Here is a 17,517-nt window from a genome sequence, read left to right on the forward strand (position 1 = left end):
CTGAGGGATTGGGCTGAAAAGATGGAGAGACACAAATAAGTTATAGGATGCTCTGAGGACACTGATAATAACAACGACCACGTCTGTCATTTATTCCACACTGACTCCAGCCCAGGAAGTGCACTTTGTGTTTTATCCATTATCCCAGAAATCCTGGTGGGTAGGCCTTACTTATTCTCTTCTCCGAGAGATAAGTTCAGAGAAGTTCAGGCATCTTCCAAAGATCACACAGCTAGAAAGTAGCACAACCGGATTTAAACCCAAGTTGGTTTGACTCTAAACTCAGGCTCTACATTACCAGGTTACTCTGGCACTTGCAGCAGTGGGAGGGCTTCTTCCTTAGTTTTCTTACGGCTAAGTGTGAGAGTATGATTTGGGGTACCCTTTAGAGGCAAATTCTGGACGGATATTGGCTTTGACCCAGGGAGGCAGTGCTGATAATTTCTGGAATATTAACTGTTCAAAGTTGAGGGGAGAATGGTAGGGGAGAGAAACCAACCCTGTGTTCCTTACCCAGGGCACTGGTTCTCAACTTTGGCTGCACTTCCTGGTTTGCTAGGTGGCATCTCCGATCAATCAAATCGGCATATTTTGGAGTCAGGACCGAGGCACAGGGAATTTTTCAAGGGCATATTAGGAAAAGCAATGGTGCTCAAAGTGTAAATGGAAGCAACCAGGGCTGTTTGTGATTCTCATCTTAGGAGACCCTACTCCACTGTCAGCACCTGAGTCCTGGAAGTTTCTGCAGTTAGTGAAACAACAAGTGCAAAGTATAAATAAGACCCAACAATTGATATGAACCAGAAAGAAAAGTCTTAAGCAAAAAAGCTAAAAGATACTTTTTGTTAAATAATGAACACCGGTAAAATAGCAATGAAATGGTATTAAAATGTCTGTGAGTACTTGTTTCTCAGCATTCACCTGGTAAATTAAGCAGCATGAAGCAATCGTTGCTACTTAAAAAAAATGACAACAAAATAAGCTATTCATTTAGTGGGCAGAGGAAGGTTCACCTCCTTTAGGAGATCACCAGGTCATTGCTTGTAATGCAGGTGTCAACACAAGTGACAACCAGCATCCTTTGTGTCCTTACACTGAGGTCCAGTCCATGGTTATTTGCCTTGAGCTCCTGGAGCAAACACTGGGCTCTGTTCCACGAGGTGTTTGGGGAGCAGGGCCTGCAGTCTGCGCCCCCCATCCTCGAACAACCAGGTCCCTGGATTGCTGTATTGCTGCATGGTGGCTGCTGAGCGTGGACACTTTCGGAAGGAGGGCAGGGGGTTTCTATGCCAGAGGCAGCGTGGAGTGAAAGAAACACTGGGCTAGGGACAGGCCCCATGCTAGTTTGGTTTGCATTCTCAGGGCTGGGTGAGTCACAGACCAGGACAGCCGGGGGTCCCACAAGGCATTGCTTGGTCTCTCTTCCCTGGTGTGTGTGCGTGTGTGTGTGTGTGCGTCTGTGTAATGGGCTCTTGCTTTGCAGCCCCCATTGTGGCATGTGGATAGAAGGATGCCAGAGCAGCCAAGCAGAGCCATGACAGGAGAGACACCCCGCTGACCTCTGCCTATTGCATCAAGTTCCTTAAAAAATAAACACATTGCTTTGCTGTTTGTGTATTGCTAATGTGGTGGCGTTCCAAGCACTGACAGGCTGCTGAGACTGCTGTGTCATCATGGATCCACCAGGAACCACCCAGAATTAGTCTAACAGGACCTTCCATTTGGACCTTCCATTTGGAAGGGCTTGCTGTGTCCATCTGTCTTTCATTCTACACAGTGCTGTGAAAACAAAATTGAAGGATTAAAAAAAAAACAAAGGAAATCTGTGGATAGAAAATTCCAGGGCTTCGTGGAATCATTTGCAATAACTCCCGTTGTACGGCATCTTGCAGGTACGTGTCTCGCTGCGCCGGCTCTGCTTTCTCAGCATCCACACAGAACCAGTCCCCAGGGTCTCCCTCATGCGCCTTGAGGAAGCTCATAAGTGGCTGTTCTTGGAGAGGTAGGCGATGAGGGCCACGGCCACTCCCACGTAGATGCCAGTCCCGATTGTGATGGAGAGCACGGCCAGGAACAGGGCCCGCCGGGAGCTGGTGCTGGCTTGGTGGAAGTCCCCCTTGGCCACAGCTTTGTTCGTCTGCAGAGTTGGAGGGGAAGGAGGGAGAAGAAAAGGGAAGTCGACATGAACAAGTTTGAACCAATAACATGAGTGGAGGGCTTGTCTACGTCTCCCTTCCAAGCCTAAACTCAGGCTGATCCCAGAGAAGTCTCGCCAGTGTAGGAAAGGCTGGGGTTGGGAGGAGCCTGCTTTCTCTCTCATCTGTGATGGAGAGAACACAACTGAGTACCACGCAGGAGGATCTGGGGTCTCGGGGCACCAATAAGCGATGGGTGGGTTAGATTTCACACCTCCAGGGCGACTCTTTCTACCCTAGAATGGCCTTTTTTCCTTTAAGTTTCCTAAGTATGATCCCACTTGCATCATTTCATCTCTACAACCTAGTGGCCAGCGAGGGGCCCTTTGTGCTCAAACGAAAGGCATTGCCCATTTGCCTGGGAGAGCACCGTAACTCGCTTTCATGGACTGTTTTCAGAAAACCAGATTCTCACCCAACCGTATTCTCACAAGTCAGGGGCACTTCTCTGTTTTACCAGCAGGCATAGGAAGCATCATGCCATTTGCTCCAACTAGAAACACCAGCACTTTTGAGATGGACCCTAAAGGATCAAATTGCTGAGATGACTCAGGAATTTCCATCATCCACAGTCTTGTGATCCCTGAGTTAATGAGATTTGGAAATTTGCATTGGGTCAGAAGGGGTCTTTTTTCCCTAACTCCTGATCTTGAAGGCCAGTTTTGATTTTTATCTCCCCCAGTATTTTGTCTTGGGAGCCCTCCATGACAATTTTCAATGAAGCAGAGCTAAGGGAATACAAAATGGGATGCCTCCTAGGACAGAAGCAATTAATTAATTGTCTTAATTAGCTGAGTTCCACACTGTCTAGAAGCACTGCCAATGTCCTATAACATAATTTGCTGTAATTGCCCTTCCTGCTCATTGATTTCTGAAGCCTGGCTTTGCTGCAGTCCCTGCTGCTGTCACCATTCTCATCACTCTCTGTGGAGCTGAGGGTGGAAAGAGGCACAAAGAGGCAGTGGTCGCCATGTTAGCTGACTCAGCACACCTCCAAGCTGGCATTCCTCCAACCCTGAACTCTGCAAGGAGCTCCTGGGTCTGGGACTTACCCTGATTCTTTTTTTTCTCTTGCAATTTTATTGAGATATAGTCACATACCATGCAATCATCCAAAGTGTTCAATCAGTTGTTCACAGTAGCATCATATAGTTGTGCATTCATCACCACAATCAATTTTTGAACATTTTCATTACTCCAAAAAAAAAAATGAATAAATATAAAAGTAAAAAAGAACACCAGAAACATCCCATTTCTCCATCCCACCTTTTTTGTCCCCATTTTTCTACTTATCTGTCCATACACTGGATAAAGGGAGCGTGAGCCACAAGGTTTTCACACTCACACAGTCACACCATGTAAGCTATATAGTTATACAATCATCTTAAAGAATCAAGGCTACTGGGTTGTAGTTCAATGGTTTCAGGTATTTTCTTCTAGCTATTCCAAGACAGTAAAAACTAAAAAGGGATATCTATATAAAATGCATAAGAATAACCTCCAGAATGACCTCTCAACTGCATTTGAAATCTCTCAGCCCCTGAATCTTTACTTTGTTTCATTTCTCTCCCCTCTTTTGGTCAAGAAGTCTTTCTCAATCCCTAAATGCCGGGTCTAGACTCATCCTCAGGAGTCATGTCCCATGTTGCCAGGGAGATTTACAACCCTGGGAGTCAGGTCCCACATAGGGGGGAAAGCAAGCTGGCTTAGTTGAGAGCAAGCCAGCTCCAACATGGCTTACAGAGAGAGGCCACATCTGAGCAACAGAAGAGGTTCTCTGGAGGTGACTCTTAGGCACAATTATAATTACACTTAACCTCTACTTTGCAGTAACAAGCTTCGTAAGGGCAAGCCCCAAGAGCACAAGCTCGGTTTACTAAATTGGCAGTCCCCAATGTTTGTGAGAATATAAGGAATTCCCCAGGTGGATAAATTTAATATTTCCACATTTTCCCCCAGTCCCTCAGGGGGCTTTTCAAATACTTTTCTGTCCTCTGCCCAAATTACTCTGGGATATATCGGGGCTTCACATTAACCTGTACAAACTAACCAGATGTCACTCCATATTGAAGATTCTGTGTAATTATGGTGTTTGAGTAAGCTGACCAAAGTTAAATTATATAGCATGGTATAGAAAATAAAGCTTTTCCACCAAATACACATTTCAATCTTTTGTCTCACACAGAAGTTGAAGTTTAAAACACAGTCAATATTATCCTTTAGTCTGATTAACATTAGTTCTAACCAAGGCCATTTCATTCATATCTGTAAATGAAGTCTGATCTCTTTTTCAGCTTCTTTAACATTTGCTGTATGGGGTAATGTTGACATTCAAAGCTACTGAACTCTAACTCTGAGTCTCAGGTTTCACACAGATACCCAAAGTTCCAGGGACCAACCAGATTTTACTCAAGAGCTCAGCATCTCAGAATCTAGAAATAACTGTTACAACTCAGGAATAGAGTTAACTGCTATAGGAGCTTACAATCTAGGAACCATTACAATATGCCTTCTTCTGATCACCTATGCTCTCAGATTCAATTCTCAGAGTTTGCACATTATAGTTAGTCCATACTAGGCATTATAATGTCTGTCTTTTCAGTTCTGGCTTATTTCATGCAACATACCACCCTCAAGGTCCATTTACCTAGTTGCATACCTCACAACTTAATTTCTTCTTGCAGCCGCTCAATATTCCATTGCATGTATACACCACAGTACACCATTTCATTCATCAGTTGATGTACCCTAAAGCCACCTCCATCCACTGCAAATCGTGAATAGTGCCACGAGAAACACCAGTGTGCAAATGTCCATTCATGTCCCTGCTCTCAGTTCTTCCACTTTTATACCCAATAACCAGGTTGCAGGACCATATGGCAACGCGATACTTAGCTTCCTGTGGAACCGCAACACTGCCCTCCAGATGGGCTGCACCATTCTACTTCCCCACCAGCAGTGATTAGGTTCATCCCTCTCTCCACATTTTCTCCAGCCCTTGTATCCCTCTGTTTATTTTTTAAACATTCAATCCTAAGTAAACAATCAGTGTTTCCCAGTATAATCACATAGTTATGCATTCGCCACCACAACTGATATGTGGACATTTCCATTTCTTCTGCAAAAAGAAAGAGGAAGAGGAGAAAAAAGCAAAAAAGAAAAAATAATAATAAAAGAAAAAAAATGACCAATAAAAAATAAAATAAAATAAAATAAAATAAAATACCTTAAAAAGTTCAGACAACACCACCACCAAGAATCCCATACCCCTCCCTTATATCCTCCTCTTATAGACATTTAGCTTTGTTATATTGCCTTTGTTTTAATTAGTGCAGGCATATTACAATGTTACTGTTAACTATAGACTCTAGTTTGCATTGATTTGTATTTTCCCCCCAATAACATCCCATTCTCAACACCTTGCAAAGTTGAAATTCATTTGTTCTCCCTTATGTAAAAACATTCTTGTATTTGCTTATTTAATCACTGTCATTGACCATTCTAAGTTTCACTATGTTATACAGACCCAGTCTTTATCTTCTATCTTTCCTTCTGGAAACCTTACTCACACTCATCTTTGTTCAGTGTATTTTCAGTATTGTGCTACCATCACACAGCATTGTGCTATCTGTTTCTGGAACTATACAATCAATCCTGTTGAACATTCTGTACTCCTTCAGCATCAAATGCCAGATCTCTACCCTCTTTCTATCTCCTGACAACCTGTGTTCTCAACTTTAACTCTCATAGTTTGCTCATTAACGTTAGTTCATATTAGTGAGATCATATAGTATTTGTCCTTTTGTTCCTGGCTAATTCCACTCAACATAATGTCCTCAAGCTTCATCCACATTGTTATATGCTTTGTGACTTTATTCTCTCTTACAGCTGCATAATATTCCATTATATGTATATACCACAGTTTGTTTATCCACTTGTCCGTTGATGGACTTTGGGGCTGTTTCCATCTCTTGGCAATCCTGAATAATGCCACTATAAACACTGGTGTGCAAATGTCTGTTCATGTTCTTCCTATTATATACCTAGAAATGGGATTGCTGGATCATAAGGCAATTCTATTCTCAGTTTCCTGAGGAACTGCCACACTGCCATCCAGAGTGGTTGTACCATTCTGCATTCCCAGCAACAGTGAATAAGTATGCCTCTTTCTCTACATTCTCTTCAACACTTGTAATTTTCTGTTTTTTGGATAATGGCCATTCTGGTAGGTATGAGATGATATCTCACTGTGGTTTTGATTTGCATTTCCCTAATAGCCAGTCAAGTTGAGCACTTTTTCATACGTTTTTGAGCCATTTGTATTTCCTCTTTGGAAAAGTGTCTGTGCATGTTTTTGCCCATGTTTTAATTGGGTTGTTTGTCTTTTTATTGTTGAGTTGTAGGATCTCTTTATATATTCTGGATATTAAACCCTTATCTGATATTTAGTTTCCAAATATTGGTTGCCTTCTTATGTTTCTGGCAAAGTACTTTGATGCAGAAAAGTCTTACCCTGGTTCTTAAGTGTTCACTCATTTGGGTAATTATTTGCTCAATCATTGTCTTCCCTGCTCAGTTATGAGCTGCAGGAGGCAAGGTTCATACATCAGTGCTGGTTCTGGAAACCTGGGCTGGTGCCCTGGGGGTGGGCTGAAGGAACTCAGGAAATACGATGTGATGAAGGAACCCCGAACCCATCAAATGACCTGGGGGCATCAGCCCTAAACGCAGGTCCCAGGGTCTTGGGTGGCATTTGTGAGGAGTGATGGCACTGGCTATCCCTGGACTTAAGCTTTGCCCTAACCATCTACAAACCTCATTCTCCCACCAGTTCTAAGTGCACACATTGTTCTGGTCTCAAGAAGCTTCTACTCCTTTTTTTCCAATGGCCCAGAAATCTGGGGGGACTTGATCTGCATTTTTGTATGTTTGATTCTAGGGCAATGGTTAAAATAAGAGACCCAGGAATGTTCTCCTATTAGAGGCACTATCAGTTTGAGATACGTCAGACAACAGATAACGCCTTACAAACAAGCTGTTTTCTCAGCTTCTTCATTTCGCAGATGCAGAGAGTTCTGGGATCTATGATCCTATGAGATAGTGAAACCACTGACATTATCCAGAATCAACATGCCATGGTCTGATAATGCTAATTCCCTCTTGGAAAGTGGATAACAGTGATTTGCATGATAGCCTGCTCATCCTCTTGGGGGGTGCAGACTCCAAGGAAAGGTCTCCATCCCAACAACTGCTGGATCGAACTTGGCCTTTGGACAAGTTTCTTTGCTGAGCATTAGAGTGTGGAGTACATTGAACTACATAGCTCAATTTAGACATGTTCTTAGTCTTACTCTGCATTCCTGTGGGTGTGAACCCATTGAAAATAGGACCTCTTGAAGATGTGATTTTTAGTTAAGGTGTGGCCCAACCTAATGAAGGTGGGTCTCAATAAAGATTATTGGAGGCCAGAAGACAGTGGAAACCAGAAGAGTGGACAAAAGAAAGAAGAGGACATTGGCGAGTGACAGGAAGCAGAGATACAAGTCAAGAAACCCCAAGTGTTGCTGGCAGCTGACACCAGAATGCTATAGATTTGGGAGAGAAAGGAAGCCTTATTGATCTCTCAAATTTGGAATTCTAGCTGCTGAAACTCTGAGCCAATAAATTCTTGTTGTTAAGCCAGCCCTTTGTATGGTATTCATGATAGCAGCTCAGACCAACTAAGACAATGCATCTATGAACCCCTGACATTGTAGGTGAGATTTTGCGAGTATGCATGTTTTTATAAGGCGGCTCAGCCAATTCAATTTGAATCTCAGGGCAGTTCCCGTTCATGGTCTGCCCACACACAGCTTTAGTGGGGGGAGAAGAGAGGAGGTAAAAAGTACAGAACCAACCAGCATCTCTAAGGAGGGAAAGGAGAACATCACAAGATGCTTCTTGGCTGGAATGAACAGATGCCATTTGCTTGTCCTCATCGGGGATCTGAACATGTTTACACCCTGGTGATGCTCCTGGGGCAGAAGTGCGTGTTCAGCAAGCACCACCGAGGAAACCACCCAGGGGATTCTGTGGATATGCTCAGCACCCTCTGAGACTTTGCAAAATGATTTTGCAGCAGGGGCTCTCCCAGCTGGATGCACATCAGAACCTCCTGGGGAACTTTGAAAACTGCTGATGCCCAGGCCACTCCTAGAGCCAGGTAGGTTGGAAGCTCTAGGCTGGGACACGGGCCTCAGTGCGTCTGCAGCTCCCAGGAGATCCTGCATGTAGCCAAGCTTGAGACAGGAGCTGCCAACCATCCTGGTTCCCAGGGACGTGGGACCCCAGTAACAGAGTCCACATGTCCCTGTGAACTGGAGGGTGGGCCATTTACATTGAGAGCCACTCCTGGCAGGGAGGAAGACCCCAGTCCTGCCCACATGGGCCTGGAAAGAACTCATGACTGCCATCCTGAAAGAATCTCCTTTTCACCATCCAGAAGCCTATCTGGTGGGGAGAACAGAGACTGGAAAGCTCTGATGAGGGGGATTGCGGCTCGGGCGAGTTGTGGCATTTCTGCAGACCCCATGGAGTGATGCCAGGCCCTGCTAATGCTGTCACCTTCTGCAGGTGCCTCCTCCAAGGGGCTCTGGTTCGTGTGCAAATGCTCAGAAGTGCAGCTTGGCTCCTGGATTTGTCTTTTCATGTCCTGCATTCATCACAGTTTGCAGGAAGGAAGTCCTGTATCTCAGCTCTCTCGGTTTTGTTTTTAGCTCATGGGTGTTATTTCCAAGCCCACCTCCCTCTTGACTGATGGATGGTGGCTGTCTTCTCTGTAGGCCCCAGGATGGTTTGATTTGTCACTGCCTTACTTCTTAATGGCCTCCTTTCTAGTGATCTGCACAGGACATGGGTCTCAGGTTGGTCTCTCGGTTTATGTGGGGCCGGCACTCATTTCAGGCAAAGACCAAGATCCTTGTTTGTCCTCCTAGGTGGACGATGACATGCGACAAAGGAAGGAGTGGCCTCTATTCTGGTCACACACTTTGTTCTGAGATACTCACAGAGCTTATTTCAGGTGGTCTTGGGCTGTGAAGGACCTTCAGCCCCCTGGCTTGCCTGCACCCTCCGTTCACTCTAAATGCTGCCTTTGGTCGTATTATGGGGCCCCCGCTGTCCCTTTGGTTCTCCACAACATCTTCGTTTATCAACCCTCTTTGAAAGATCTACTTTGAGTGTGCCACCTGCTTCTTGTCCGAGGCGGCTGTGGTCAGTGCCGAAATCAACTATGGGGTGGTGACAGGCCCAGAGCATGTTTCTGTGAAGACCATGGATCCAATCCCAGCTGTGCTCTGGGCCCGGTACTGCAGAACTGTGTGTGGGCCAAGTGAGGCCTGCCAGCCCCCGGTCACAGCCTCTGCTCTCATGGTTGGTGTGCTTGTTATTTATGGCTCAGGAATACATTGTCCCAAACCTTAGTAGTTTAAAACCAAAATCATCATCTACTGTCTCGTGTGGTTTCTGGGGTCCTGGGGAAAGCTCTGCTGAGTGGCTCTGGCAGGTTCGGGGTCTGTCATGCTTGATGCGTCTGATGGGGACTGGGTGGCAATAATCTCAAAATGTCACCCACAGGATGCAAAATGAGATGAAATAGTTTCAGTGGCTGAGAGATTTCAAATGGAGTCGAGAGGTCACTCTGGTGGACATTCTTATGCACTACATAGATAACACCTCTTAGAGTTTTAATGTATTGGAATAGCTAGAAGTAAATACCTGAAACTACCGAACTCCAACCCAGCTGTCTAGATTCCTGAAGACAATTATATATAATGTAGATTACAAGGGGTGACAGTGTGATTGTGAAAACCTTGTGGATCACACCCCCTTTATCTAGTGTATGGATGGATGAGTAGAAAAATGGAGATAAAAACTAAATGACAAATCGGGTGGGATGGGGGGATGGTTTGGGTGTTCGTTTTTCACTTATTTTTTTATTCTTGTTCTAATTCTTTCTGATGTAAGGAAAATGTTCAGAAATAGATTGTGGTGATGAACGCATAACTATGTTATCATACTGTGGACAGTGGATTGTATACCATGGATGATTGTATGGTGTGTGAATGTATTTCAATAAAACTGAACAACAACAAAAAAAAATGTCACCCATGTACCTGGTGCCTGGGCTGGGGAGATTCACCCAGTGGGGGCAGGAGCAGTGGAGCTCCTCGGCTTCTCTCTGTGTCTCCCCGTAGCCTCTCCAGGGCAGCCTCTGCATGGCCATGCTGTGTGGCCCCCCAACATGGTCATTCCAGGGCAACCAGAGCTCCCAGGGTGCAAGCCCCATCTGCTTGACAGCTCCCCCTATGCATGGCTGCCTCTTGCTCCTTCCTTGTTTTCCCACCTGCCTCCAGCACCGCCTGGAGCCACCCCCCAAATGAGCTTTGTCCTTGGGCACCCAAACCAGAAGCACTGCTCCAAGGGTCTGTACTGGACCCATGGGAAAACTCCTCACAGTGCTGTTGGCTGGAGCCCCAGGAGCCTGCTGTTCCTGGCATGGGTGAGTGTGAATGAGGCAGAGGGAAGCAAAGGGAGGGGGTGACAGTGGGGGCTCCTCCTGCAGGAGTGGAATCACCCCTGGGGGCTCCTCTGCTCAGCAACAGAACTCAGCCCCTGAAACATGAACAAGGGGTTACATCCCCGCAGCGGGAACCCCTGCTTTCCCTCAGCGAGTCCTTTCCCCTCCCAGGAGAGGCCACCCCAATGCCTTCTGTCTGCAAACAGAACCATTTTCCAATTACGTAAAGTCACATGTGAGAACTCGACTCTGGAGCACTCTACCAGAAGATCAGCTGTGACCCCTTTGGGCTGGGATCTCTTTCTCTCTTATTTCTGTATTTTTCCTTTCTGAACTTTTGCCAGCAGGTCATGAGTGAAGTTCATTGCCATCTTTGTGGGACATTTTGCTCAGAAAACGGAATGTGCAAGTGGTTGGCTCATTTTCAAGACGCTGCCATCTGCACTGTCTGTGTACTAGTGGTGGCCTTGGGAGGGGAGTCCATCAGTGCCCCCAAGAGCTAAACCAGGCACCCAGCAGCTCCTGCTTTCTACACTGCTGAAGGCTACTTAGAGAATCACAGGGGAAGGAGAAGGAGGCCTGGAACCTCAGGGCATAAAGAATCGACAGTCGTATGGCAAGCAGCAGCTGTGGCTCCATCAGGGACGGCTTTGCAGGGCATCAGACACCACCGGCCGGAGGAAATGGCTTTTAAATCCAAGATCCATGCAGCTTGGGGCACCTGCACAGCCCACCGGAACATTTCAAATTGAAATACCAAATGTGCACTTCGGTTCTTTAGTAAAATAACTCCCTCACTTACCTGGTTGTAAAGATATGGAGGAAAACTGCTTTTTAAATTGAAGCGTAAAAATAAAACTGTACTAAAACTCAGGAAAATGACTAACTTCTCCCTTGAGCGAAGTGCTATTTGAACCGAGAAAATAAAAATCATGTAAACCAAAATTGCACAGCCAGAACAAATGTGCCTTGGCTAAAATAATGACCATCGGAACTGTGATTTCATTGGATGAAAGCACAGAAACAGTCGGCCATGCCACACACACTCCATCACACCTGCTCCTTATGTCATAATGAGTGAGCCAAACAACAAATTTTTTCTTTAGAGGAGGCAGCAGAAAGCTTTTTGATACACATTTCAAAATTCTATTTGCTCATGTTTTCATGATGAGAAATGACCAATTTGCAGAGGTATAGGGTCAAATTTATATTTCTCAAGTGGTAAGCTTTTTTTTTAATAATAATTTTTACTCTGATTCTAAAAGTAAAATATAGCCATTTCAGAAAATTTCAAAAAGTAGAAAAACCATAAAAAAGAAAATAGACATGCGGCCTAGTCCCATGATTCAAAGATAAAAATTAAATCTTTTTTTTTTTTTAGCCTCTCTTTGGAAGTCAGTTTATTATATAGTTTCTATCCTTGGCAGACTTGGATATATTTATGTTTTTTTAAATTAAATTCAGTTTTACTGAAATATATTCACATACCATACAGTCATCCATGGTGTACAATCAACTGTTCACACTACCATCATATAGTTGTGCATTCATCACCACAATCTATTTCTGAACATTTTCCTTACATCAGAAAGAATCAGAATAAGAATAAAAAATAAAAGTAAAAAAGAACACCCAAATCATTCTCCACATCCCACCCTATTTTTCATTTAGTTTTTGTCCCCATTTTTCTACTCATCCATCCATACACTGGATACAGGGAGTGAGATCTACAAGGTTTTCACAATCACATCAAGTGGTAAGCTTTTAATGCTTAAACCTTTTTATCCACCAATTCTCTCTCTTGGTGGTGATAGAACCTGTCCTATCGAGTAGGTTGAGGAGGTGGTCTTGTCAAAGGGGTGGGCTCCTTATTGAGAAGCAGCCAGGGTGGTCCCTGTCCAGGGCTCCTGGCCCCTCTTCCACCCAGGGCCCCTCACTTTATTTGGGGGGTCAGCGATGCGTTCTCATCCAGTCCCCATCAATTCTCTCACTGTTCACCTGGAGTCCTTGGGTCATCAAAGAAATTTAGTTAGCAAGCTGGGACTGATCGCCCTCTTTCTTTCCTTCTTCTGTCCATTCTCTTGGTAACGGGAGGTTACACCGGATGCTCTGCCTGGGTACCACATCCTAAGCGACACTGGAGAGAATGGCCATAGAAGCTGCCCAACATTTGCAAATTTCCAAAACAAGAGAGAAGGACCAAATTAGATGCCTAAGGCCCTGTGTCCACAAGGAGAGGATAAAAGGGTGGGGTTTTGGAAACTGAGGAAACGGTTTGCAGGGACCATACAGTATGCTGGGAATCCAGAAGGGGCTTGGGTATTTGCCTCTCACTCGAGGGCTAGCGAGATCAGCTTCGATGGGATGTGAAGGCCCTTGACGTGTGTCCCCTGCACAGTGGATGGGTGAGCCATCCTGCCTGGAGAACTGATAGGTGGAGGTGGGCTGGCTAGAAGCATGAGGAGTGCCAAGAAGAGGTGGCATGGGTATTTCCCACAGTCCAGGTGGGGCTCCACAGAGACTGCCTTAGATCCTGTCCTATGGAGCCTTCCAGAGGGGCAACTGGACCTCAGCAGAAAGAGGCTGACAGGGTAAGTGATCAGCTGACAGAAAACACTGGCTGGACTAAAGGATGCTGAAATTGATGATGAACAATGTGAGTGGGGGAGTCCAAAGAACCCACCCTAATTTCCATAGAAGAAAGCAAGCTGCACAGGTGTCCAGGCCCAGAGAGCACGAGGCATCACAGGGCAATGCCAATTGGGGAAGAACTTTTCTATCCTGTCTTGCCAATCCTCACCAGGCTTCACCCCAAAGCCGCAGAAACCATGATTGGCAAGCTAGGAGGAGAGGAGGGGATGAGAGAAAGGACCACACCATCTCCTTCCTGGGCCTGAGCTGCTGCATACATACATGTCTCCACCGAGAGTGCATTTTTAAAGAACAGTGCACGCGACCAACCCTCCACAATGGCTAAATGGAAAAGACAGATAATATAACATGTTGACAAGACTGTGGACAATACAAAGTGTTGGTGACAATGTGAGACAACCAAAATTCTCATATACTCCTGGTGAGAGTGTAAATTTATACCAATACTAGGGAAAACTGTCTGACATTATTTTTTACAGCTAAACATCTGGATGCATTACGCCACAACAATTCCATTCCTCCATAAATACCCAACAGAAATTATTCATATGTTCACCAAAAGACATCTACAAACCAATAGCATTCCTTAGAGCCCCAAACTGGAAACTACCCAAATGTACAACAACAATAGGAAGGATAAATAATAACGGTGTGTTCATCCAGTATAACACTATATGGCAACGAGACCAAACCTCAGAAACACACAAATTCATTTACAGAAAGTACAAAATAGGCTAAAGTAATCTAAGCTGCTAGCAGCAGTCAAGCTAGTGGCTATCTTCGCGGAGGGTCCGTAAGAGGAATAAAGCATAGTATTTAAAAAAACTACTCTTGCATCCCAAGATAATTTCAGAACTGAATTCTACCAAGGATTAAATGCACAATTAAGAATTACCCATAAAAATAGAGAAACTCATTTAAGGATACTAGTAAAACATTGATAACAAAACCAGAGAAGGAAAGTAAGAGTAAAGGAAATGAGATGCTAATTACACCTGTGAACAAAGATGCAAATGTTATTTGTCAGATAAAGGTGGGGCCTTGGATTCCTCTTCAGACTCATCTCTCAACTTCCCTCTTTTGCACTTTAGCTCCAGTTGTATTTGCAGTTGCTTTTTCACTATTTATCATCATTTTAACTCCTCTTTACACTTCAGAACTTAACACATCTCTGATATCCTCAAGGAAGTCTCATCTGGCACCTGCTGAGGGGAAGGTCTCCATCCTACACTCACTAAATTCGGTGTATTTATACTTCCCTCTGTCCCTCGAGATTGGGAAGTCTTCCAGGCAGGAGTTGCATCTATCACATCTGTGTCCTGCAAGCCTGGCATGGTGTATTTAATGAGTAAATGACAGAGGTGGCTGCGATGGCTGTCACCCCTTTCTTCCATGTACTTCTGAGCACAACACACTGTGCTATGTACAGGGACTCCCCTGTAGGTATCCCCTACTTGACTGATAATCGCTGGTCTTACACAGAGTCTACAAGCTAACAACCAAGATATGAATCAGATGTATCCATAAAGGAACTATTTATAGCCACCGTTCCCTTCCAGAAGTCCCTTTGGTGAGGCTGGTTGTACGCCCAAAAGATGTGACTGTCTAAGTTTGTGTGGTTAGTGAGGCAATCCTCTGCATGAGAGAGGGAGAAGGATTTGCTACTTCTCAGATAATCTTAGAAAGGATGGGAGAGAAGAACCAGGAAAATGGGCAGTAGCTAGAAAAGGGAATGTCCAGGGCAGGCTGTCCAGGAGAAGTTTCGACGATGATGGAAATGTTTTATATCTGCATTATCCAGTATGGTAGCCACTGATCACATGTGGCTTTAGAGTGCCTGAAATCTGGCTAGTATGACTGAGGTACTGAATTTAATATTAATTTTAATGAATTTGAATGCACATAGCCACATGGGACTAGGGTGGTGAGTTGAATTATGTATCCCAGAAAAATATGTTCTTAATCTTAAGTAAAACCATTCTTGTGGGTATGAAACCATTGTCCATAGGACCTTTTAAAGGTGCTATTTTTAGTTAAGGTGTGGTCAAATGAATCAGGGTGGGTTTTCATCCTATTACTGGAGGCCTTATAGAAAGGGCCACAGAGTGAAAGCTACTGGGGAGGAGTAGAAGCTGGAAGTCAACAGAACCTAGAAGAGAAAGGAGAAGACATGACACATGACAGAAAACCCGGGGACCCAAGGATCTCCAGCAGCCAGCCCAGAACACACAGTCTTTTGGGGAAAAGCATCAACTTGCTGACACCTTGATTTTGGACTTCTACCCTCAAAACCATGAGCCAATAAGTTTCCATTATTTAAGCAAACCCATTGCATGGTATTTGTTTCAGCAGCTGAGAAACTAAGACAGACAATATAGAACCAGGAGAAGACACGGCAGAAGTTCCTAGGAAGAAGGGTCCAGAGAGGAAAACCCAAGTGGTAGGATGGACCTAAAGAGCTTGAAGATGCCTAAAACGGAAGTTAAAGGTACTTTCCAGACATTGAACTATGGGCCTATCCCGTGGGCCTCTGGGAAACTAGCTCCACAAGTATATGCCTTGTATGACTATTTTACATTTAGTGAATAAAAGAGAGGGACTTCACCCCACATTTGGTTCAAGGCCAGGGTGGAGATAAAGAAACAACTGCAAGATGAAGGAAACTGGGATGACTCCATAAGAATGGAAATCGGCAGATACCATGGGGAGGCCTTTGGGCTTTGGGGGCAGTGGGGTTGCAGCCAACATTTGGAATGGCTAAAATGGTATCACAGGAGAGATGCACCTAACCATGTGGGACCAGTTGTTGGTGACACTTCCCCCAGGTCCTCTATGCCCTGTTCCATCTGTCTGCAGGAGAGCGTCTCCCCCTTCTTGAGATGACCTGGAGATATTCTGGAAGGGCCTGGTCTCAGATGGATCAGGAACCATGGGCCAACATTTCTCATAGCTCTAGACTGAATTTCAGACAAGCATTTGCCAAAGTCATTGTTTCCTTTGGCTAGAGAGTGAAGCCCATCCAGTGTTGTTTGAGGTTCTGGAAAAGTACTGATTCACTCTGAGATATACCCATGCTGCTTTGTTTTTCCTACAGTCACTGTTTGTAGGAGTAAGAACTGGAAAGGTAGAATATTTACATATTCCACATCATCCACAGCCAAATTTGCTCCATCCTTGTTGAAGAGCACAGGTCCAAATCCCAGCTGTATGAGCAGAAAATGCTGAGACTTGTGAACCACTTCCAGAAGAAACTTATTGCCTCCAAGACCATTTCTCTGGAAATTTACAACACTTTGAGTATTTTATGACTCATTTTTCTCTAGTACCAATATCTGTCCAGCTGGATTACATTTCTTTGCATTATTGCAAAGGTTATTTCCATTATTTATTACTGTCTCATGTAAACCAGGCACTGACAAGGTACTCAGAGATGTACTCCAAGAGGAGGCAGATTTGATGTAATATTCAAAATGAGAACAGCAAATAATTTAAACACAAAACAGGAGAACAGAAAAACCCTCACGTGCAAATGGCTTCACATTCAAAACTCAATACATGTTTCTTTCCTTATATGTATTTAGTTCCATGTGTATTTTTATGACCCTCCTCTCTCTGCCCTTTTAAGCAACTTTTCTATTTTCAGCCATAAAAAAAATAAATCTTTCATTGTTAGTTAGGTCTAAATGGCAGAAAGGAGACCAATTATAAACCAGATGTACAAATTGTGTTTTGTTAGAAGCCAAGTCAACCCACACTTCATCAGATAAGACCCGCCTCACGAGATCTCTGCTTGGCCCTGATCAGAACCTTCCACAGAACCATTAGACCTCTTGTTGGTCCAGACTCCTGAGCTAAAGGGCAGGAGGGGGGCTTCCTTATTACCAAGGTCAGCCTCTTCTGTGGGCCTCATTTTATAGGAAACACGATTGTCACAAATGCCTTCAGCGTCAGCAGGGGCAACCATCACTGTGCCAGGCTGGGGCTGGGCAGGTGGGCTGCTACTTGCATCTCCATCCTCCAAGTGAGATCAAAGATGCTGCAGAACCGGCCAGAGGTTCCGCAGCTGGGGTGGGGCATGTCTGGATCAGCACAAGATCAGGGGCAAAGGCCTCT

At 44.6% G+C, this 17,517-nt stretch overlaps 1 protein-coding gene across 2 annotated transcripts in view; it reads right to left on the reverse strand.

The window, feature by feature from the left end:
• Positions 1–829: 829 nt before the first annotated feature.
• Positions 830–17,517, reverse strand: part of SYNDIG1 (synapse differentiation inducing 1) — a 177,645-nt gene continuing 160,957 nt past the window's right edge. For both annotated transcript variants that reach the window (XM_037811622.1, XM_037811623.1), the window contains exon 4: positions 830–2,137. In XM_037811622.1, the coding sequence (XP_037667550.1) occupies positions 1,979–2,137 (159 nt within the window). In that variant the 3' untranslated portion in view covers positions 830–1,978. The remainder of the gene's footprint in view (positions 2,138–17,517) is intronic.

The sequence above is a fragment of the Choloepus didactylus genome, chromosome 19, assembly GCF_015220235.1.
Source record: "Choloepus didactylus isolate mChoDid1 chromosome 19, mChoDid1.pri, whole genome shotgun sequence".
NCBI classification, from domain to species: domain Eukaryota; kingdom Metazoa; phylum Chordata; class Mammalia; order Pilosa; family Megalonychidae; genus Choloepus; species Choloepus didactylus.